This window comes from Mchenga conophoros, linkage group LG7 (genome assembly GCF_057382185.1).
Source record: "Mchenga conophoros isolate Kocher_MC1m ecotype Shallow Benthic linkage group LG7, M_conophoros_male_GT1.1, whole genome shotgun sequence".
Lineage (NCBI taxonomy): Eukaryota > Metazoa > Chordata > Actinopteri > Cichliformes > Cichlidae > Mchenga > Mchenga conophoros.
In genome coordinates this window covers 3,693,674-3,719,041 of record NC_140532.1, presented here as the reverse complement: position 1 = coordinate 3,719,041, position 25,368 = coordinate 3,693,674, and the positions used below count along the sequence as shown (strand labels likewise).

General features: G+C 40.5%; 1 protein-coding gene across 1 annotated transcript in view; it reads left to right on the top strand.

The window, feature by feature from the left end:
- Nucleotides 1-25,368, top strand: part of LOC146569358 (protein arginine N-methyltransferase 8-B) — a 30,840-nt gene extending 5,472 nt beyond the window's left edge. The window contains exons 3-10 of the mRNA XM_085281572.1: nucleotides 770-925; nucleotides 10,069-10,132; nucleotides 11,551-11,693; nucleotides 12,821-12,908; nucleotides 14,117-14,232; nucleotides 17,910-18,060; nucleotides 21,771-21,892; nucleotides 22,304-25,368. Of these exons, the coding sequence (XP_085137698.1) occupies nucleotides 770-925; nucleotides 10,069-10,132; nucleotides 11,551-11,693; nucleotides 12,821-12,908; nucleotides 14,117-14,232; nucleotides 17,910-18,060; nucleotides 21,771-21,892; nucleotides 22,304-22,387 (924 nt within the window). The 3' untranslated portion in view covers nucleotides 22,388-25,368. The remainder of the gene's footprint in view (nucleotides 1-769; nucleotides 926-10,068; nucleotides 10,133-11,550; nucleotides 11,694-12,820; nucleotides 12,909-14,116; nucleotides 14,233-17,909; nucleotides 18,061-21,770; nucleotides 21,893-22,303) is intronic.

Here is a 25,368-nt window from a genome sequence, read left to right as displayed (position 1 = left end):
AGAGCTTTATGTCATAGATGGTTTAGGCCATGGCAGGAGCTACAATCAGCCAGTCCCTTCAAAGGACAGAAAATCCTAACGTTCCCTGACAGAAATGTTTCCCAGGAAAACTCAGGTTTTTGCAGGTGCCCCACAAAGCTCTATGTACAGTTGTTAATTGATGTAGGATGGTGATGAACTGCCTGGAGCAGTTTTAAATGTGGTGAAACTTTTGAAAACTTGAGGAACAGAGAGCCACTTTTGAACACATTAAACGTGTGTATTGTGTATGCCTATTTGTCCACATGGTTTCCTCAGAGTTCACAGAGTTCATCTGCATTTTAGAGAACAGATGCAGGAAGCATTGGAGGCTGTATAAAAAGAGTATGTTGCGTGCGTGACCTGTAGGATGTTTTTTTATGTATTTGTGGAATGTAGGTCAGGTGTATTTTAGTCATTTCTGAATATTCTTTGCACTCACACATGCACGCACACTGTGAAAGAGGTACAGATAGAAAAGAGATGCAGACAGGCTGAGCCTGCGAGCTCACAGGGCTTATTCAGAAACACCAACAATGGATTTGAATGTAGAACCACAGGGCTGACAGGGAATAGAGTAAGATTAGGTGAAGGCTGTGTGTTATTTGTAAATGCTGCACTATAGATATCGGAGCTATTCAGACCACTGACGTCCAGCCAATGTTTTTAATTTCACACAACAAACTGTCGCTTTCTGCAGGAGTTCGTGTTGCCAGGACCTTTCTTATATTTTTCTCACATGTCAAACCAGGAAATGTTGAAGGATGAAGTGAGGACACTCACCTACAGGAACTCCATGTACCACAACAAGCACATCTTCAAGGATAAAATAGTGCTGGACGTTGGAAGCGGGACTGGGATCCTTTCTATGTTTGCGGCCAAAGCAGGGGCAAAGCATGTATATGGGGTAAGATGTGTTTCCCTTTAGTAAACTGCAAACATGTGGACCAATTAGGATCTGATCTCCATGTAGCCCAAGCCTCACAAGGCGCTTATATTGTCAGCATGTAGTGCATATGTAGGTCTGCTGCTGTGTGGGTTGGATCATACAGTACATTTTAAACCATCTAATCTTGGGTAATATTTCTTTTGACATGCAGGTGATAAAACTGTGTGACCTCTCAGGCAGGTTGACCAGCTAAACCATAGAGATTTGAAAGCTATTAGTGTTATTGAGCTCTGGGGCAGAAGTAATTGCAAGTCAGAGCATGTCTGAGAATGCCTGCTGCACACACACACACACACACACACACACACACACACACACACACACACACACTGCTAGCTTGGGATGACCATGTGGAACTTATTTTTGCATGGTGGGTCGAGACGAAGTGCTTCAGGGAAGGAATGATTAACTTGGAATTGCCAAGAGACTTGTTCTGAGCCACTGAATGACATTATGTGTTTGTGTGTGTGACTATGCCTTGTGTCATGTGTTTGCTTGCCTTTCCTCTCCTGCTGCCTCAGTCAGTTTTTGTCTCCCTCTCTCTAGCATCCTGTTTTAGTACTTTAGCTGATTTGATTCAGAGTTTTGTTACTGCGGTCCATCTGGCAGGATTTTATCCACATAAATGGGGACAGGAGTTTCAGGATTTTCTTATCATACCTAAAGCTTTTGAAGTTTGATGTGAGTGCCCGGGCTCACGAGCTGGACGAATATACCCCCGATCATTCCTTATCAATAAGAACAGTACATGACAATGTATGTGTGTTTAGTGTAGTCCTTCAACAATTCCAAGTAGCAACAAGACCCTTAGGTAACATGTCCAACCTACGCATGACCTGTGCACCACAAAATCATAAAGGGTCAAGGCAAACTAGACTTGTACTAATCTATTAGCACACTATTCACTCCCTTTTGAATTTACTGCCTGCTGCCGGCTGGATTCCTTCGTTCTTTTGGCTGCTGTCCTCAGTTAGCAGAGGAGGGTCGTATTCTGGATTATTCTTTTTCATATACTTCAGTTCCTCAAGCTCACTTTTATGTGTGATAAATCTACTCATTAGTAACACTGAATGAGCAGTGAGATGCCCTTTGATTCTGTTCACAACTTTTATGTACAGACTTTCTCGGAGGTGGAGGGTGTCCAGTTCAGTGGTCTCAGTATCACATCTTTGCTTTTGCAGATAGCAAAGTACTGGTGGCTTCACTGAGTGGTGTCCCATTGAAGCCTTTGGCTTTGGCACCATCAAGCCCGAGGCTCTGCTTCCCAGTTAGAAAAGACAAGATTGTCCACTTTAGGTCAGGGATGAGATTCTATCTCAAATTCAGGAGTTAAAGTCTCTCTGGGTTTTGTTCTCAAGTGAGAGTAGAGTAGCGCTATATAAGAATCAGTCCATTTACCCATGCTTTTGTCCGAGCTGCGGACAGGCTGCAGACGTAGCCGTGCCATTCCAGGGCTTGGTTTTAGCATGGGGGGTCTAGCCAGGACCCTTACTGGATACCGGGAGGTGTCCCGCTCCACAAGGTGTGTAGTCTTATCACTACACTATCCAGCTGGATGCCTCCTAAACTGCAAGTAAGTGAAATAGTCAATGTGGGAGAAGGTATAGCTCTCTGTTGGCCATTCATCTGGGTAGCTTTGTTTAGAGCGCCGTCCCTTTGACCTGGATAAACTGTAGAAAATAGATGAGTAACACATGAAAAGCCAGGTACTGTTTTTTCAGATAAAAACAATACATTGTTCAAAAACCTGGTTAAGCTCAGTGTAGCTGCTTTGATTATTCTAGGAGTGTTTCTAATGTCTTTATGTTAGTATGATGCAGAGTTTATTTTCTGCCCAGTAATAAAATGCTTAAGGTTGCTAATAAAAAGTAAAGAAACTAAACTATGTGTAAGTCACAGGTTAATAGCTCAGATAGAGGACAAAAAGTACAGTGATATCTGGGCAAAGTTAGAAACTTCTACTTGCTGTGTCTCCAGAGTAAAATACCAGTAGGAGCCTGCAGGGCTACGGTGACAGTGACACTTTCTGACACTAGCGAGAGGTGCGAGAGGCAACCTGTGCGGGGGTGCCTCTGTCAATACACCCTGAGGTTTCAGTGCGCTCCTACTGGATCGTGACTATGACAGACACGTGGCTAATAGCTGTCTCTTATGACTTTGACTCAGAAAGAGATGAGGAAGATTGCCAATTAGAACCTGTTATTACACATGAATAGAGCAATACAGTTACATGCGTCTCCGCAAGTGCACAAACATGTTCACACCTGATGCAACATCAGCCTTTGCTGGTTATTTATGGATTTGGTACAGTCTTTTTAATGGGCACCAGAGGCAGCAGAAGCCTCCTTCCTCTTTCTCTGCTAATAAGCAGCAGAAAACAAGGCTGCTCCGGGGAGTCAGTGCTAATGTGAAGTCCCTACAGCCTATATGCCTGCGGAAAAAGCCAAAAGGTTTATGTTCTGTATTTGAGTTACTGCAGTATAATAAGCAGAGATTGGAGCATTGGAACATTGGTTTTATGGCATGTTTAACTGGTTTCTTTCCTGTAAATAATAGCCCTCAAAGACCTCATTCTTCCATGCCAGTACAGGGTCAACTAACACCACACTGTAAAATGACTCTGTCTTACATGCGTAACTGTGAGTTAAGTAAAAATAGGCAAGTACAAGGAAAATATACTTTAAGTATAAAATAAAAAAAGCTGGTCATACTATTGAATAGTGCAGCACTTACAGATTACAAGTGCTACACTATTATCTCTTATAGCATTATATTATTATTAGTAACAATTTGATGTAAAAATGGGGTTTTATTAATTTATTTGGTTTAATGGGTTGATTTAATAAATGGTTGGAAAATTCTCTGAAAATACTGAGAAATGCCATCAAAAAATCTCTGAACTAATATAAGTTTTTGCGTGAAAGTTAGAAGGTGCTTCATGGCGTGAAAGGAAGCACTGTATGAATGTACCCTACAGTAGAAAATTCAGTGTTCAGAATAGGAAGGAGCTGGGTGAGTAGCTGCCCATCTACAACCTATTTGTTTAAAAAATGTACATTTACATTTTTTACATTTATAATTTTTGTATAAAAAGTCAAATTTTTAATGTAACAAATTACTTAAACTGTAAGATAAATAAAGTAAACAAAAAAAGCTGTACAACTTACCTCTGAGAGTTAGTAGAGAACATGCACTTATTTGCACTGAACAAAAATAAGTGCCTCGTTTTTGTGGCTACCTTATCCACAAGACCCCCAGCCTGACCGGCTGCTTTGTGACACAGAGCACCCAGGGTTCATTAAAGGGTCTTCTGTGTGACTATAACCAGATGGGTCGGTTGCAGCATGCAGCAGCAGTATGCTGCACAAAAACACTAAGCAAATGGGACACAGTGTTCAAAGGTGAAAATCTATACTCTCAGATTCCCAGTGCTGTAAGAGCCTAGTATTGATTAATGTATTCTGCTGAATTATGTCCATATTTTATTTGAGAGAAGCCTTAGTGTAGTTTGATGAATCAATGAGCTTTATTATGTTATAACGATGATATCAGTGGCAACTCAATAAATCAGCTCTGAGGCAGAAGAGAACGTACAAAATATGCCAAGACCAGCTATCCAACTATTTTGGCCTCACTGGTTGAGCGCTGTCTTCACTCCTGCTTTCAGGATGCATTATGTCAACTGGACACCTACTTCATTCTCTGCTCCAGTGAGTCAGTAAGGACCTTTCATCTCACCCCCTTGATCAGATCATCTTCCACCATCGACTAAGCATCCATGATACGCAGTTATATCTAAGCACTAAACCCTCTGGTTAGTTCCCTGCTTTGTCCCCTATCAGCAGTCTAAAACTATTTAACCAATTCTCTCAAATAGAACAAAATAAAATTGAAGCCTTGGTTGTGGCTCCTACGTCACTGCTTTCAAAGCTGTCTGATTTGGGCCTTAATTTTGAGTCTTCACAACCTGGGTGTCATTCTGGACTCCATTCTTTCATTTTCATCTTATATTAAACCTATCTCTAAATCTGCCATCTACCACATCAAGAACATCTCCAGACAACATCTTATACCCTTAAACTCAGCAACAGAAATTCTCATTCAGCAGCTGGAACTCTTATTTATGCTTTTATCACCTCTGACATGGACTGCTACGGTAGTGTTCTGTTTGGGTTGCAAACAAAGCCCTGCGCACGCACACACACACACACCTGCAGTATGTTGCATGTATGTATCAATCAATCAATCAATCAATCAATCAATCAATCAATCAATCAATCAAGGCTTTATTCGCCACGTGCAGGTTGCCCTGCAGTGAAATACACACACAACACAGACATCACATGGGGATACAGGTCGGAGATCGGTAGCGTTACTGAAAACAAACACTGAACTATACACTACAATGGGAAAGTACAAGAGGAAAAAAAGAGACCTCTACTCATGCTGGGCTCCTGGGAGGACAGCATGAGAACAGGAAACAAAAAAACTCCTCTGCACAAAAAAGCACATAAATGTCCACAGCACAACATTATGGAACACATGACCAGCCACAGAGTCGGGTGGGGGGTGAGGAGTAATCCGAAGCAAACACAGCAGCCATCCTGCCCAGCGCTACCATTCCAGCGCGGGCTCAGACCCGCCGTGTTCCCAGGAGGGAACAAGCATCGAAGGCGTTTGGAACGGGAGGGGGGATGAGTGTGTGCATATTGGTGTATATGTATTAGAGATGGACCGATCTGATATTACGTATCGGTATCGGTCCGATACTGACCTAAATTACTGGATCGGATATCGGAGAAAAATAAAAAATGTAATCCGATCCATTAAATATCACGAAAGCACCTCACAAAACTTGCAACACGCTGTAACTCGCCTCAGAACGTTAGCACGTCGGAGCAGTATGCATCACGTGATAGAGCGGCTGTGGCATGCGGGACCTGTCGGTGGTCTGGATAGCATGTGGAGCTTCGCTAGCAACCCGGCATTTCATCTCCGACAAAGTTATCCCCGAGAGAAGTAAAGCAAGTGTGTAAGTCCATCTCTGAATGTTTGTAAAGCATTCCTGCGTTAAGCTTAACAAACGATATATGGAGCTACTACCTCTCGCTCTCCGGCTGCTACTTCAATCGTGAAACTGCTTAATGATCAGCTGATCAGCTTTTCTGTCGCGAGTCCGTCTCTCTGGTTTGTTTTTGGCCCACTTTGCACCAGAAAGAGGAAACCAGCGGCTGAACAACAGCAGCACGTTTAAGCTTGATCAGCTGTTGTTAGAATGTATTTAATATTACTTTCTACTCGAGGATCTTTTTCTACGTAGCTGACGCTGGTAACTGTGCAGGGGCGGATCTAGCAAAATTTAGCCAGGGGGGCCGATAGGGCATGAACAGGGAAAAGGGGGCACAAAGACATACTTTTCTTTCTTATTCTCATTTAAAATGTTGAGCTTTTAATAAATAATTATCTGACACCCAAAGTTTTAATTTGATGTAAAATGAATAGAAGTCCATTACTGTATATAGTGACTATTAAGTCTAATATATATACCCTAGTAAGCTATAGTACTTTTTCCTTTGGGAAGGTACCATCTGTGCAGTCTGCAATTTTGTTGAAGAAAGATGTTGAATCTATTTAATATTTCTTGAAAAATAATTGATTTCTGTGCATTTTTTTCACACTTCATCAAATTAAGGTTGATTACGTCGATTAAGCATCATGAGGTGGAGCGTGAGGGGTGGTTCCCTATTTTTTATTTTTTTATTTTTGTTGTTGCTGGGAGTTGGAACCCTATTAGTTAGGTTTCTTAATATTTACGCTAAGTACTCTTTAAAATACCAGAATAGGGAGGATGGTGTAGGTTTAAGTTTATTAGATTGATCAGTATTGCTGAACTATGAAATATTTTTTTTGTATACAGGTATAACAGAATAGCTTTAGTGTAGTTGTTGTTTTAAACTTGAGTATGAACTTATACAAAATGCAGCAAGATATTTTAAAAAACAGTTTTGTTGATTAAAAAACACTATATCGGATTCATATCGGTATCGGCAGATACCCAAATTTATGATATCGGTATCGGTATCGGACATAAAAAAGTGGTATCGTGCCATCTCTAATATGTATGTGTGTATGTGTCCATAGTTCAGCTGAGACAGTGTCCTTCGCCCTGCCAGGCTAAGTAAAGTCTTCCAGCCAACCCAGGTGGCCTTGCATGGAATGGGAAGGAACAGACTAAACACAGTCGTTATCAGGGTGTTTTGTTGGGCTCCAGCCTTGCGACCGCAGCTGGCGCCGAAAGGGTATCCGCATGAAGTGATGGTACTTTTTACTTTAGTGCGAACAACTCATATGAATTTCAAAGCTGTTCTAACAGTCCAACACTGGTCTCTCAATCTCCCGTTCGAGAGCCGTGAGCTTCTCCATGATGTTATTAAACTTGCGCTCTGCGATGTTGTCATTCTTGTGCTCAAAGAGCCGATTCTGAGAACTCACGACCACAGTGAGCTGCTCCAAGATGTCATCCAATTTGCGCTCAGAGGTCTTATTCTGAGTATCCACAGCAGCCGTCAGCCTCTCCAAGATCTTATCCGTGCTGCACTCAATGAGCCCATTTTGAGAAACTCACGCCTCTTCCCATCGTTTCAATCCCAGCGGGCAGCCTTGTGGGGGTTTGAACAGCCGGTTCTGCTTCCTTAATAAGTCAGGGCCAAGCCAGCTCCGATCCGCCAGAACCCTGTTATCATGGTTCTGAATAGGTAGATATCTTCAGCACTCAGGCTCACCCAAGCCCAAACTTCTCGTTGAGAAAGGGGTGTCAATTGCATTCAGGGACCAGTTGATCAAATCCATAATTCCTCTTTTAGGTTTTAGAGAGCAGACTGTGAGAGAGTGTTCCAGGGAAAACTAATACAAAAAACACGAGACTAGACAAGGACATAAGAGGCTAAGCAGGGAAGCTAAGGGAGAGGAGGAGGAGGAAAGTGCGACCACCTTCGTCAAGAGCAGAAAAAGAAAGAAAAATGTATCACCCCCAGTTTTATGCACTGGTTCCCGGTTAAGTGTTTCCTAAAAAATTCTCACCTACCAACCCATTCACTGCTCCACAGGACCTACTGGACTTTCTACCTTACACCTCATCTTGAACTCTGTGTTCCTCAGTGAAATACTTTCCATGCCCCATACAGGACTGCAGTCCTTTGGACACACATCCATAGTTGATTTTGTTGTTGTTATTGTTATTAGTATTACAGAGACTAGGTTAACAACTCTTTCAGGTTTAGTGACCAGGTTAAATTTAACCAGGTTAAAGCAGGTGAAAGCCTTCAGGGTTTTATTCTGTTTTATTTAGGAGTCGAATGCGCAGCATCAGCTTAGAGATACTAAACAAGGATGACCTTGTTTTTACCCCAGACAGCTTTATGGATGGTTACACTGTTACACAGACATTTCTGCCTGTAGCAATGATTCAAATTTCAGTCTCAATTCTGTATTTGTTTTTAATCTCAACTCACATGGTGAAATGTGATTATCAAGTATAGCAATGTCAGTGTGACCAAAGTCACTGTCAGTGTCTGTAAGTGTCAGACAATATTCTAAAGTTTAAAAAGAAAAAAGTGTCCTTGTGTGTGATCAAATTTTGATCAGCTATTAGCTGTGGTGGACACATATAATAATCCTAGACAATTCACTGCTTTGTTGTGGAACAAACTGCTTGTCTACACGAACTTGTGCCATCTTGCAACAGTGCATCAAGAGGTTGGGCTTTCTTGTTACATTATGAAACTCTATGAACAGTTCCACCAAATCCAAAAAGGTTGGAATGGTCATTTTTAAATGATAGATTAAGATGTTTCAGTTATATTCTTTGATTATTGTAATTCGTGGGTTTTGGTTGTGCTTGTGTTATATTTTTAGTGCTAGGATTTTGGCTTTCTCGTGTCCCTCGTCTTGTCACACTTGTCTTCGTGTTCCCTCTGTCTTTCCAGTCAGTCGTGTCTCCGTCTCAGTGTCAAGTCTGCGTCTCTGTGTTATACTTCCTGTTTTACTTTGACAGTCTGTGTCCTTTGTCAATTATTCTGCTTTGCTTCCTTTGTCTCGTTAGGTCTGATTACTCCCAGCTGTGCTGCCCTTTGTCGCGTCGTACCCTCACAGTGCTGTGTTTTTCCAAGTTTACAGTTCCTGGTTTGTTTTCTAGTTGAAGTTTCTTGTTTCCAATTTCTAGTTTAGTTTTGTATTTAATGTTAGTTTTTTCCAGTAATAAAAGGTGCTGCTTTCAGTTAAATTCGCGTGTGTGAGACTAAATAAAGTGTGCTAAGTGTTTGTTTACACTCTGGAAATATGTCCCGCACAAAAATTAGCACAACTTTAACAAGTTACATTTGGAAAATGCTGCTAAAGTACAATTTTAAAAATATCACACAAAATGACATATTGTAACAACCTTTATTATTGTGGTATAGCACAGCCAGTGTGTGTGAGTAAAGTGGCAGCCGTTACATGCTGCTCATGTGTCTGTTCAGAGAGACCTCACCATTGTAACGGGCTGGCACCGGCGACTACCGATCTCCGTGCATGTATGTAGAGCCGTGGAGACCTGGCTTGTATGGTCTTATGTTGCTAACAACAAATAAAGATCTGTTGTTCGATTTAACTGACTGGCTTCGAGTTATCTGGCTAACCTCTACAAATGCTGGACCTGCTATCCGCTCCTTCCTCGCCAGACTGCTGTTACAGTATCAGTCGCAAGGATGAAACTGAAGCTTTTTGGTTTTATGCTTTGATTTATTGTTGTTGCCAATATGTAATATATCTGTATTTGCATGACTAAACGGATTCAAGAGTTTCATAAATTTTTTGTTAGAAGTTTGTTATTTATTTTCTATCTACTTTTGTAATTTATCATGGAGTATGCATGTAACGTTTCCAGTTTCTGCAACAGCAACGTAACATGCGGTAGTTTGGCTCCAGGGCTTCCCAGGCAACATCAGTAGGGCAGTAATATTTAAAATCACCTGCATTATAAGTGAAGTCATGTTATTGTGAGTACAGGCAAAGTGTCTGTGAAATTCTTCACTTAAATAGCTTTTCTTTTTTTCTGCCAGATTGAGTGTTCCAGTATATCGGAGTACTCCGAGAGGATCATCAAGTCCAACCACCTTGACAGCGGTAAGAGCTGCAGCTGTTCCTCGTCTCACAATTCTGATGACACATGCACTCCATCGTCAGTGAAGAGAGCAGTAAAGTAGGTTAAAGTCATGATAGTGAATGAAGATAAAAGAGGGAGGAGTGGCAGAAGAGAACAAGAAGAGATGTGATAGCCCACAACAACAACAACAACAAAAAGGCGCTCGCTCACCCAGGAAACACACAGTCGCAGAAAGAGAGAGAGAGAGAGAGAGAGAGCGTCACCCTGTAACCATGGTAACCGTAACGCTGCCGCCTGGAACAACAGAACAAACAAAACCCAAACAGTCCTGACCCGCGACAATATGAAACGGGAAAATACCGCCGTGTAATCCATTTATTTCAACAAAGTAACTGTATTCTGAATACCACCTTTTTAAACGGTAACTGTAACGGAATACAGTTACTCATATTTTGTATTTTAAATACATAACGGCGGTACATGTATTCCGTTACTCCCCAACACTGCCTGTGGCCATGGAAGTGATTGGAACACCTGAATTCAATGATTTGAATAGATGAGTGAATAGAGTGTAATTACACTGCATGTACCAATAGGCTAGGTTAAATATTGTATGATGAATAATAATAACGACGAGTATGTTTAAAACATTCCTTCATCATTGTTCTTTACACTGACTCATTTGTATTCATTAGCAGAAATATGCTTCCATCCTGTGTAACTTCAAAGAGTATGTTATGATCAGAGCACCTGCTGTGCGTCAAATTTCCTGCCAGGCCCCTGACTCTGCACCTACCAGATAATGGAGCTATAAACCACCCTGTCAGCAAATGCCCCGTTTATTTCTAAACCTATGAATAACAAGTATCCTTAAGTATCCGAAGAAAAGAGTTATCGGTATGTTTACTGAGTTCTGGAAAGCAAATAAGCAATCAGCAGTTGGAGTAACAGGGTTGACGTGTCATTGTGAAGACATCTGTATAATCAGGGAAACTCTTCAGTCACTTCTTTCCAAAGCAGAACAAACAAAGCTGAAGTCAGCTAATCTCAGGCAGGGCGAAGAGCGACTCCTCCACCGCAGTCCCCAGCTGGTTTCATTTTCATAACAACACAATGGTTGCTGTGTTAGCCTACAAAGCATGAACAGGTGTGTCACCACTCACAGTTTCTTTTCTAAAATTACTAGTAATAAACTACGTTTTTGTTGGAAGTGGTTTAACAGATGGTGCAGCTATTCCTTCACCCAGCAAAATAATAAGAATAATTTTAATAATAATAAAAGTAACAAACAACTAATAATACAACTTTCATACGTCCCCTAAAATATACTTTACCTTATACTTTTTAGCCCCCAGAATTCCCACATGTTATTGTAAAGACTTAAAGATTCATTTAAACTTTATTATATTACGGTTTTAAAATGTTTTGTGTGTTTCAGTTATCACCATTTTCAAAGGCAAGGTTGAGGAAGTGGAGCTTCCTGTTGAAAAAGTTGACATCATCATATCTGAATGGATGGGCTACTGCCTCTTCTATGAATCCATGCTCAACACTGTCATCTTTGCCAGAGACAAGTGGCTGGTAAGGCGTCTGGATTGTGTGCGTTTGTGTATCCTACAACAACACAAGTCACCAAGATACCTGATACGCTTATGAAGAACACGTAGGCAGATGGAGTTAAATAAACACGAGCTGTTGATCATTGAAGAAAATATCAGCAGCACAACAGGGAGTATTAACAGATGATCTGGAAAGGAGAAGATTAGGGACACAGGTGAAAACAATCGTGAAGTCAGGGGGAGACAGACAGGAAGCTCACATAAGACGCTTCAAAGTAAAATGTTTTATTAGCGAGGGAGACACGAATACTAACGCTAAACAAGAGGCAAGTAAACAAAAGGGACCGAGGCATCAATACAGTCTGAGACGGAGGGAGGTGTGACAGAAACAGAAGCAAGACAAAGCATAAGAAAACTAAAACTCACGACTAGAAGCCGCAAAGTAAATCAGCAAGAGACAACAATGTAATCAGAACTTTGAAAGTCAAAGCACGAATCTAAAAAAATACAATAAACACAAAACTCTCAACTTTACACAGAGGAACAACAGAAGAACCTCAGAAACTACGAAATTCAAACCAAGCAACCACCACCGACACAAAATGTTTAAAGTAATAAAACACAGAAAGTATAAAGCTGGAATTATAATATTCTCAAATGTTAGGACAGTTGAACAGATTCAGGATTACATTTCTAATAACACTCACAGCTGTCTGCACTCGCTGTTAACAGATCTCGGCTGAAGTCCCGGGTTGATTCCATTGCACTGTTCAAATCACAACTAAAAACCCACTTATTCAATCTTGCCTTTCCATCTAGTTAATATTTCTTTTATGATTTTATATTATGCACTTTTATGCTCATTTAATTTCTTGTTTGCTCTGTACCTGTTGCTTTGGTCCTATTTCTATTATCTTCCTTCTATTCTCTATGTTACTTGTTAAGCACCTTGGCATACCCTTGGTTTTTAAGTGTGCTTTATAAATAAAGTTTATTATTATTATTATTATTTATTTATTTATTTATTTATTTACTTATTTATTTAAAAAAAAAAGATCTACATGTTAGTTTTCAGTTAATTTTATTTTATTTTGGTCAAACGTTTTGCAGTTTCGATGCATTCCTAATTCATCTCTGGGTTTTTTCCAGAAACCTGGTGGATTAATGTTTCCTGACCGGGCCTCCCTGTATGTGGTGGCCATAGAGGACAGGCAGTACAAAGACTTCAAAATACACTGTAAGTGCAGTTTAATGCCAAAATCATGTTTTTGCCACTTACTTGTCCTGTACATAGCGTGGGTAACCAGAAATACGACTTGCTGGATGGATGCAGAAAGCACCATCAACACACCCACGTTCTGCTCTCCACTGTGGGCACACACACACAGCCTTTCCAGCTCTGCAAATAATTTTAAACTATTCCTGAGGTACAAGACTGGGCGCGATAATTGATATTATAAGTCAACAAGCCTCTCCATCTCTGTATGATCCCCTGTATGAACCCTGCAAGGAGCACTGTGGCCGATTTATTGCTGCTGGACATAAAGCAGCATAAAGTCTGCGCACAACCCAAAATGACAACACAATTGTCAGTAGGCCTCCTACTCACACTCCTCCATACATCTGGGAAATTATACAACCACAGTGCACCAGATAAAATCTAGCCAATCATATCATATTGGTCTTCTTATGTCTGGCTAGTTCAGTTAAGCTTGCTGTGGCTCTGAAGTGCTCTATGCACAAAGTCACGCTGAGACAAGTGTACATATTGACGGCAAACTTTTTCCAGTGGCACGGAGCCAAAGACGACCTTTATCTCAGTTGGAAGTGCCTTTCTGTAGCACTCCAGCATTCTAAGAGCATCCTGCAGTCATTAGTGCTTCTCTGGGCTGCAGAGTAAGTTAAGTGGGCAGCAGGAAATGCAAATACACAGCATTACAAAAGCCCCCGGGGGTTTGTGACCTGTTCATTATCACCAGTATTTCAGCGCGTTCAAGTAGTTCTTCCCTGCCTCTTGGGCCACAACAGAGATGTTTGCTCACACACTCTCTTAAGGTGCTTTGTGAATAATTTATGCACCAATTTCACTTGCGCAACGAGGATATTCAGGGAAAGAATGCTGCCTGTGTTCAAGGGGCTCGTGTTGACAATTCATCGCCATATACAATGTGACTTTCATCTGTCAAAATGAAAATCATTCCAAAACGTCAGGATATATCTCTCTAGGATCTTAGATGAGACTATTCTGGGACGAGCAAAGCCCCCAACCAGAGATTTTTATTTATTTATTTTTTCATATTCAGTCCAAATGTTTACATATCCTGTGGCTTTTGCCGGCTCTATAAACCAAATAGAAACTTGGAGCAAATATAACAGAAGAAAATATTAATTCTAAATATGTTTAGAATGTGATAACAAATCATTTTGTGACGCTGTATTTACCAGGGTGGGAGAACGTGTATGGCTTTGACATGACGTGTATCCGTAATGTGGCCATGAAGGAACCCCTGGTGGACGTAGTAGACCCCAAACAGGTGGTGACCAACTCCTGCCTGGTCAAGGTTAGTGAATCATATTTTGGCTCATGGGTAATGTTCACTGCCTGATCAGCCAATATGCAGCGCTGCCATTGCTGATTATTAACTGAAGCAACAATAAAAAGGGTTTAATGCCAATTCTGAGCTTCAGATTTCATTTCTTGCTCTGGAAATACAGTTTAGCAGTTCTGTTTGTGACATAATTAACCTGGTAAAACACACCAGGGTTGCACGTTAACTACTGATTAACTACCCAATGACATTGTTTGACTGGCAAACGTATTGTCTAACATACCGGGGCTGTTATGAGTGCCACCTCGATGTTCTGTCTGTGGCTCCCTCTGTGTTTATTTGCCTGATCACACTGCCATGCATGCCAATAGCAGTCTGTCTAGTCTCCCTGATTGTGCTCCTTGTCATAGTGACCTTCTTATCGCTGGCCTTGATTAGATGGCTCTGCCCTGTCTCACCTTTGTCCCGGTGGAATATTGTTGTGCGGTTATACCTTCATTTCAGTGTTGCCTCTTTCATGTTCCCCTTTTAGCTCATACTTTTGTCACCTTACAAGTCTTTCCTCACCGCTTTGAGTTCAGCTGTTTTCAGTCCTATTACCACGCAGGCATCCCATTTGCCCTTACAGACATTTGTGAAAGAAATAATTGCTCTGAAGAGGTCGGTGAATTTGAATGTGTTACTGTAATAGGATGCAATTGTTGCAACAATTTTAGTTTGTGAAATTATTGACAAAAGGAAGCATTTAGGAACCACAGCAACTCAGCCACAAAGAAAATTTGCAGAGATCGATGAGCGCTGAGGCACATGTTAACTAAAGAGCCACAGACCTCCTCAGGCATTAACATCAGCACAAAAACTGTGCTAGGAGCATCGTTCCATGGTTTCCATTGCCAAGGTGTAACATGTAGGTGGGCCAGTACTTTTGCCCATATAGCATATACTGTGATCGGAGAACTGTCTAGAGTCAAAGCTGCTATGGTCCCATAGCAACTATATGACTATGGCGAGTATCACAGAATTATAACGTATCACGGTGTTTTGAAATCTAAATGCTATGATTTTCAGCACTATCAGCACAATTTCTGCTTCCAGTCAAACTGACGATGTATTATAGAGCATTGCAGTGCACCCACTACAAGAGTGCAGTCTCCAGTATTGTTAAAATAAGCTGAGCTCAGAGAGCAGTGAAAGATGACAACTGCAAGTAGCAAAAAGAGTGACTCACTTAAAATAAAAAGAGTGAGATTTCTTTTCTGTGAAGGTTCTCAGTCATCCAGCTCATCCTAGTCTAAATAGCTTAGAAAGAAAAGCATCTGGATTTCTTTAAGTTTCCTTGAAGATGTTTCAACTCTCATCCGAGAAGCTTCTTCAGTTCTAAGAGCAATTGGTGTAGAGTCCCAGATTTAAGCCCTATGGAAGTGTCCCCCCAAGAGAGTCATGGACCCCTTAATGATCCTCTACCGGTCCGTGAGTCGTTTGGTACCGGGCCGCAAGAGTTGAGGCTCAGGTGTGAAATGTATGCTTTTCAGGGTTTTTATCGGTTTTCAGCATTATTTTGTTATCATACCGGTACTAGTTTTATTTTGTTGTATTTTTCCGCGACACCTTAAAGGCCGGTCCGTGAAAATATTGTCGGGAATAAACCGGTCCGTGGCGCAAATAAGGTTGGGGACCGCTGCTCTACCTAATCACATGAGCCAAGGTGTGAAAACAGGTGTGGGTCACAATCAGCCAAGGTTTTGGGTGAAGCCTAGCGCCACCCTATCATGTGACTTCCTGAGGTCAAATGGCCCAGGATGTGATTGGGCCTTATGGTGTCTGAAGGGATCTCAAAACTGGATTCCAGATGGCAGACAGTTGGTGTCGTAAGCCACCGCCTCTGTTCAAAGATGGACATGGATGGCTTCTTTCACTCCTCTTTCTTGAATGGATGGATCTGTCTTCTCTGTCCAAAATGTGAACATTGGCATCCTCGAAGGAGTGACCTTTGTCCTTTAGATGCAGGTGAACAACCGAGTCTTGTCCTGCTGACGTGGCTCTTCTGTGTTGTGCCATGCGTTTATAAGCATGTTAGTCTTTTTAATCAAAGCAAAGGTCTGTTCAATATTTCTTGTGCAAACTAGTTGTTCATATGAGTAGTTCCAGTAACTTAAATCACTGCAGCTTAGTTTTTTAGTTTCAGTTTTCCCCCTCTGTATAAGCTGACTTAGGCAGACAGCCCTTGAGATAAAAAGTGTGTGAGGCTGATGGGAATAGGGTTGTTTTGCCTCTGGGATTGTTTTTATATCAAGGCCTTACACCATTGATACCACACTGAAAAGAGTGGTATTAATGGTGTAAGGCCTTTTAAAGACATGCAAATCCATTCAAAGTCACTGTGTTGACTTTAAATGAATTACTGATTGACCTCATTAAAGTTGTATAACCGAGGAGTAGCACGTACAGGACCCCGTGTTATTAAACCTTGACTGAAAACTACTGTAACGATACTCGGGGAGCATCATTAGCAAGTATGATCGTGAAGAAAACAACCTGTATGATGGTGCTCTTAAAATGTTTATTTTGCCTTAGGAGTAATTGCTAGAGGATAAACATTGCAATGCAGTATATTGCTGTCTTAAACTTTGAAATGTGACTTTGAGAAGTTTATACTGCATGACCAGAGTAAACATCTCGTAAATGTGTTTATGGGATTAATTATTTTTTAAAGGCAGCTGGGGAAATCTGATATTATTGTTGCAGTGTTTTATTGTCACCAAACATAAGGCTCATTCCTCTGCAGCAAATGTGGCATCTGGCACCAAAGCCATCAGTGAATATCTATTAGCACTGATGCCACGTGAAATGCCTTCATGTTTATGCTGTGGTAGCAGGTTTCAGGTAAGCTTTGCTATGTTGTGCAGTAGTCATAGATAATTCTTTATGTTGACAGTAAACCAGAATCAGGAGGAACGTGCTCCACACTTAGCATGACTCACTGGGATGATATGGGAGACCTTGTAAAATTGATTGGAATCAGGGGACATTTATAGATTTGGGTTGTAGAGCCTTGCATGACATGATCCCCAACACTTGGATCATGACAAGTATGGGCACAGCTCCTTCTTCTTGTCTATCCTACACAGCGGTTACTGGCTTCTACTTGTGGAGGTAAATGGACTGATTCTTATATAGCGCTTTTCTACTCTCACGGAGCACTCAAAGCGCTCTATACAACATGCCTCATTCACCCAATCTCACACATTCATATGGATGCATCGGAGAGCAAGTTGGGGTTAGTATCTTGCCCAAGGATATTTGACAAGCAGACTGTAGGAGCCAGGGATTGAACCACCGACCTTCTGATCAGTAGGTGACCTGCTCTACCTCCTGAGCTACAGCCACCCAAGTGGAAGCTTTCCTGTAGGCTCCATCTTAATGTTGGTCGTTTTTCTCCTCGCTGTATTGCAGATTTATTTTTTACAGCCTTTTAAAACTGGTAGGTTTAATTTCTTGTTGTGTGAATAAATAAAAGGTCCGGTGAAGGTAAGAGCAAAGCGCTCTATTAAAGAATTCATATACATTTCTAAAAGCACACTTCTGAGAATTTTCTTTGAATCACAGTGAAAGGGAGAACTTAATGTAATGACTCACATAAGAAACTTGTCATTTGTTTATGTAAAAAAAAATTTTTTTTACTTTTACAGGAAGTGGACATCTACACAGTAAAACCTGAGGACCTGTCCTTCACATCATCTTTTTGCCTGCAGATCCAGAGGAATGACTACATCCACGCACTGGTCACTTACTTTAACATTGAATTTACTAAGTGTCACAAGAAGACAGGTTTTTCCACAGGTAAGATACCCAGCACTTCTGCTTACTTCATATTCTGTACAAGGCCTCTTCATCTATCTGTTTGTTTGCCAGTTTATGCACAGCTTCAGTAATCGAGCTGCATTATATCTATTAATGTGACAATTAAACTTTCTGGTCATCATCAAGACATAAAAATTTGAGAAAAATAGCCTTACAGCCACTAGCAGTCTGACTCCTGGCCCTCTGAATCTGAGGTCTGTAGAGCGAGAGATGTAGTGTTGTTTTTCTTTGCAATTTCTCTGAGCATTGCACAGTCTGACCTCGAGGTGAGTTTGCCTTGGTGTCCACTCCTGGGAAGATTTGCAGCTGTCCTGAATGTTTTCCACTTGTGAATAATCTTCCTCACTGTAGAATGAAAGATGTCTTCATTTTATTTATTTATCTGCTTTTTTTTTTTTTATTGAAAGGGCCTTATAACTCTACCAGGATTCATTGCTTTTGTCTTTCCTCCTGGGCACTGTGATAAAACACACACACATAATTATTACATATCAGAAACTTCTGATCATCTAAAGGTGATTACCAGCACCTGGTTGCTACTTTACCTTCTTAATTAGTGTGGAAACAGACTGCATAGAGTCCTGTGAAAAACGTGTTGCACCTTTGATAGACATGACCAGTGTTGGTCAAGTTACTTGAAAAAAGTAATCAGTAACTAATTACTGATTACTTCCCCCAAAAAGTAATCCCGTTACTTTACTGATTACTTATTTTCAAAAGTAATTGTAATTACTTAGTTACTTTTTAAAAACACGAATTATAACCTGAATAGGTGATAAAGCGATAGATCTTTCAGCCCAATTCTACTTTTTCTGCATAATCCATCATATAAAATGTAATCAAATGGAAAAGTCTCTTTTTAAAACTTGTTTTATTAGTTTTAATCTTTTAACTTTATGCATCAAGCAAAAATGTAATTATATGCAACATTCTCTGACTGGAAGAAATTAGTTTAACATTTAAACCTATTTTCTGCACATTCCAGCTCATAAAATAAAATATTTTTTGTGTTTACACTCAGTCTTTCAAATAGATGCAAGTAAAACACAGCAGAAAATAAATAAAGTCAAAGACTCAGCGGTCCTGTTGCTCTATTTTCACCTGTAAAGCAGGAGTTGGGTAGGCGGAGGTTTACCCTGGTGCAGGTGTGCCGCAGTCAGTGGAAGAATCCGCGAGTTTCTCTGTGAGTTTCCCATTACGTCGTAGCTACTCGGTGCTTGTTGGAAGTTTAGGGGTTTTTTCGCTGTAAAAAGAAGTTTTCTTCCCACGCACAGCGGACACTAATGTTTTTGTCACTTTTTATGGAATCAAACTCAAAGTAAGGTCAGTACTTCCACGCTTTAAATGCTGCACGCTCACACTCTCTCTGCACTCGATATATGATCCATTGTTGATCTGCACACAGCTGTTGTCACGAACAGCGCACTCGCTTACGTCGCTGTCATGAGACATTCTCACAAAAAAAATCACGGTTTTAGTAACGCAGTAACGCAGCGTTCCTACGGGAAAGTAACGGTAATCTAATTACCCTTTTTGCAATAGTAATCCCTTACTTTACTCGTTACCTGAAAAAAGTAATCAGATTACAGTAACGGGTTACATGTAACGCGTTACTGCCCATCTTTGGACATGACACATAATTAGAGACTAATCAGCAATTAATAGAGCACAGACATTATTTGGAGATAACCAGATAGAAACATCCAGTTATCTGCACCGTTTTTTCTTAAAAAAAACAAAAAAACAAATTAAATAAAGACAAATCTACATAAACAGATCTAAAACTATTTTCTAAAACTAGTCTCTTTTATTCCATTGAGAGAATTCTGAACTTTCTTTGGAGCAACAACCTCAAAAGGCCCGGTCTCCTTTTGTCTTGAGTGTGGAAACTAACAATAAACCCTGATAAGAAGACCATGGATTTCTACTGGTATTATGTGGCTACAGTTGCAAGAAGAATGGAATCACATCAGGGAAAACCTGCCTTTATGTTTAAAAAACCCAATCCCTTTCATAGTAGGACATACAAATAACACAAGTCACTTTCTGCAGTCTAAATTAGGAGTGATAGATTCAGAAGACCCCAGGTTAAAGAGTGTCCTGTTTCTGAAGCCCTGTGTTTCATCACAGTCCAATGAGAATCAGAGCTGTATACTTTGCCCAGTGGGAAAGGCAAAAAACCACACTTCCTGTCAGGTTTTGTGTTCCTCATTGTGCTCACTTCTTTTCATAGATGGCAGACCAGTGCTTTCTCACCTTGCATGTTTGGAGGCCCCAATTTGTGTGAAATTAGGCCAATCCAAAGATTTGAGATTGTGGCATTCTAAGAGAATAACTGCAATTTTAAAACCTGTGTGTGACTGACCTCTGTTGGTGAAGGAGAACATTGAACTGAAATGTAAAGAGGAATAAACTGTCTTAACTGTTGGATTAATAAATATATCTTTTGGCTCTTTTGGTTAAAAAAAATGTGTGTAAGCACAGGTCACCTTTAATTTGTCAAGTACACCATCATCAAGACCTTGTGACTTATACTCAAAGAGATGTATTGTTTCCTAACATTGGCTTTTTCTGCCAAAGCACAGTCCCGTCTGTTGATTTTCTGTAAGTGTGTCTGCCAAGCAAAGTTTCCAGTGTCAAAACTTGGGCCTTTCCTCCTGAAAAGGTTAGACAGATTAAAAATTACACACAAAAGGCTAAAATGGGCCATCAGTCTTTCACGCGGCCGTGAAGGACAGTGTATCAGACACACACACAGACTGTCAGGTGAGGAGGAAAAGGTTAGGTCAGTACAAAAATACCATTTCATCTACTGCAGTTGCAGAATTAGATGAAACGGAATTAGTTTCTCAGTGCCTTTATTGAACTATGCCCTAAAAAAAAGACCCTGGCCTGCGTAGCAGTATGCTGATTGGCAGGCCCTTTTATCTATGGACTCACAAAGCACAGATCCACCAAGCTGCCACACAAAAACAACAAAAAGTCTAATTTATTTTAAGTGGTATTGACAGCAATGGTCAGAATCCTGGCCAATGCTCACATTGGTTTTGGGACTGGGATTTCAGGTTTTACATTCATGCAAACTATATGAGTGCAGATAAAGAAAGACTACAAAGACACAAAGTGAAATGGTAATGGAAGAAGTCTGACAAAAGTTTTAGTTGAGAGGCAAGAAATTTGTTATCTGCATTTTACTTCAGAGCTGTATTCTGGATCTCAGGTGAAGACACATGCCTTTTTTGCACTTAGTTAAATTCACATCAGGTACTTAGGCAGCTGTGTATCGGTAAAAAGTCTCATGATTAATTTCTTGTATGCTTGCATAGTATTCAGATCTTTGGAAACATTGTAAAAGGGATAACTATGTGCACAGCTGCATTGGGATGACTGATTGTTGTCTTCAGTCTGGGTTATTTAGTTGGTGTATTGCACAAATTAAACACCTGAGATATCTGCAGCTGTTCATTAAAGTCAGTAAATAGTAACAAGACTTTAATCCAGACATGTGGCAATAAACACCAACTAAAAGGTCTTTTTCCAAACTGCCAACTAGTCAACAGTTCCTATAAGTGATCAATGATTTGTTTATCATTACGAAAGTCATTAGTGACATAAGTCATTTATGATTACTCTTGATTTTAGGCATTCATTGTGAGTATTGTGAAAGTGTTTCTCTGTGTGTGTTGCAGCTCCAGATGCTCCATACACCCACTGGAAGCAGACAGTATTTTACCTGGAGGACTATTTAACAGTCCGAAGAGGAGAAGAGATCGTTGGCTCAATTGCTATGAAGCCCAATGAGAAAAATGTTGTAAGTACTGGTATGGATATATTTTGAAATTAGGAGGGATGGATGGATGGATGGATGGATAGATGTGTAAATGAGTCATTCCCTGCCCACAGCAGGCTGTTTTCCTCTTCAGTTTTGTCTTCCTGTCATGCAGGCAGCAGCCCTGCAGTGACTTCAACAAACAACAACAGATTCTATTGTTGACCTTGTCAGTGTCCTCTCCTCCCCTACGGGATGGAGAAGCGGCGCCTGCTTTCTCTTCACAAACACTCTGCTTTCGTAATACCATGTTCTGCACTCTGGTCAAAAAGGAGATCTCATCTCTTGTCTTACTTGTTATTTTCTTTCTTTCTGCTGTGTATTTGATCAGTTGTTGTCTGAAGTATCACTGAACACCATCTTTTTTATTTCTGTCTCTCTGCTCACTTGCAGCGTGACTTAGACTTCACCTTTGAGCTGGATTTCAAAGGGCAGCTGTGTGAAGCAGCCATATCACATGACTACAAGATGCGTTAAGTTTCACTGCGGGGACATTGGTGCCCCGCTGAGTGCAACTCCTGAGCACCAGAGGGAGACAAAGACGCTCTCATGACCACAGACAGATGCACAGCGGGACCGAGACTCACAGAGGAAGAAATTAGACCGGGCTAAAGACCCGGTTTAGCTGGCACCACTGACAATATCAATATGGTTGCTACTTGTATGATGAAGACAGGATGTTGACTGTTAAGCAATTCTGAATGTAACTCTGACAAAATGTGTTAAGAAACTGTTCTAGTCTTGATGAATGTTAATTACTGACGTAAGTATATGTGAGATGGAGTGATGTACTTGTGTGTTTTCTTCAGTATTTGTTTTTCCACACTAACCCGGACCTTATGGAGCGATATTTGGCATTTTAAAATACAGTAATGAGTTACTCTAATGTCCACATTCTGTTACAGTAGAGAATACATTTAACTTTTTAAATGTCATGTACTGTAGCAAATGATTACCAGTAAAATGATTTATTTATTGTTGTATCAGTTTAGCAATGCGAGAAAAACTAGAAGCGACTGAACACCACAGCCAGGACAAAGAAACGTGTAATGTGAAAGGTAATGTGTTTGCATAGTCAGTGTAGTAGTGGTTTACAGTGCGTGTAAAATAGAAGGTCTCAAAGTTCACACTGTTAAACTGTTTGGACATCCGGTGTGCTTTGTGTTGTCAGTTCGAGCTGTGATGTTGACCTGCCAAAAACATACTTTTTCCATCCTAAATGCCTTGACCAAGTGCCGAAGTGTACCTAGTTTTGTTCCACACTGCTGAGTTTAGCTTCTTACAGTGGTTTCATATGTAGACACAAGCCACTCTTATTCTGTTGATTTAAGATTAAGCAGTTCTTCAAATCTAGCCTCAAGCCATTTAGTCTATGCCTGAGCATAATTCATGTCAAGGAATCAAAGGAAAGCCTGCGTAACTCATATTGTTAATAATGCAGCTGGATCCTAGACAGACAACAAAGAATTATTACAAAGGGAGTCAATAAAATATTGATGACCTGCTTTAGTTATATCCCAATATCTTGGCTTCAACCAAACTGACGGATACTGAGGTTTCTTCTAGCAAACGTACGGACCACAAGATATGGTTCTTTGGTTTTTATCTCAGGCTCCCCCTGCATTGCACACTTTTGATTCACACTGGATTCAGTGTACTGATGGGGATCTTTTCATTTCCCTGTACTCTTACTACAGTCATTGCCAAGGTACCCAGTGAAGAATTTATTCAGTAAAGATCTGCAGATAATTTACATATCTGAAACCTCGCATTAGTGCTCCGGATCGCCTCACGCGTCACAGATCTTGACATTGCCAAATCCAGCCTCCATTCTTAAAACACACAGATGCCCTTACTTAGGGTTGGGCGATATGGCCTAAAATTCATATCGCGATATAATTTGAAGCATGTGCGGTAACGATATATATCACGATATATTCTTTTCTTCTGTATAACGTATTTTCCTCGCTATAAGGCACACTTAAAATCCTTTAATTGTATGAATTCTGGTTGTGCTTACTGACCTCAAACCAATTTGGGCGTGCAGAAATCTGTTAAAAAATGTTTTAGTACAACTTTGGTAAGCTGCACTGCTTGATGGATGTCAGAGCATTACGGCTGCCGTAGTGAGGAGCTTCGCGGAGTAATCTGGGTCCAAAACTCCGCCCGCTTCAGGTCCCAAAGTCAAACGAACACTAAGAGTTAAAAACGGTCTAAATTCTTTCATCTTTAATTAAATCATCAGCGTTGCTGCTTTATCGGGTGTAACAATTAAGTTTAACATCCAGGCATCCATGAAAACAGAATTTATTAAATTTAACGGAGTTAGAAGTTAGCAGGAAGTTAGCTCGCTAGTTTACACCTAAACATTTCATACCATGTTCTGACTGAGAGATTTTTGAAACTAATTCAAACGTACAGCTCTGCTACCACTTCCAACATAAATGAAGACAGAAAACTAAACAGCAGTGGCGTTTGTAGGGTTACTGAAGTTGGACTACCTGGTATATAATGTTGTGCTACGTGATTGCTAGCGACACAGCTATGTTAGCATAACATTAGCACAGTGAAGCTGGAGGATGAACGCCAACTTTTTTTCCACTCGATTAAAAGTTAACGTGAGGGATTCTGGTGGTCAGGGACAAATGCAATCGCATAGCAGGATGCTATACACGGAGCTGCGAGAGAATTCAACATTAATGAATCAATGTTACGGAAGTGGAGGAAGCGCAGTTTTTGGCTTTCCCCATATTTCAAAAGTGCTTCATCTCTTTGCTATGACTGTCGCCCGGCATAATTTGCAGATGATAATGGTTTTAGCCGCTGCTTTCGACCAAAACAGGCGCAGCTTGATGACATCATCAACATGCGCTATCGCGATAGAGTCAAAATCTCTATCGTTGGCCAAATTTATATCGTTTCTATCGTATATCGTTTATATCGCCCACCCCTACCCTTACTACCAAATTCTAAGCAAAATGTACAGTGTGTGCATATGTTGGTAGTGAATGAAGATCATCATAATAAACTCATGTAATTACCAACTAAAAGAAAGCACAGCATCAAGCTGCAGCGTTGCCCTCTGAGAGCACACGGTTTGATAATTGCTTTGATCGTGTGCATTTTATACAGGATCATCGTGTGTACAGGATCAAAGCTATTGGCACAAATAAGCAATATCACGAGTCATTTATGCTTACAGTTAATTCAAATTAAAGGTTATTTATCTATAATAATACCTGCATCGAAAGAGCACCTTTAGATTCAGAAAGAAAACATATTTGGACAAACATCCGACTTATTAAACACAAACATGGCGACGGAATAAGTTATAAAAAATCTATTAAATCAGCATGCTGATTGCACATGTATTACTTTTTTATTGTTGAATATATTGTTTCACATATTGTCATGTACTGTAAGTTTGAAAACTCAATAAACTGCAATGTCCAAACATA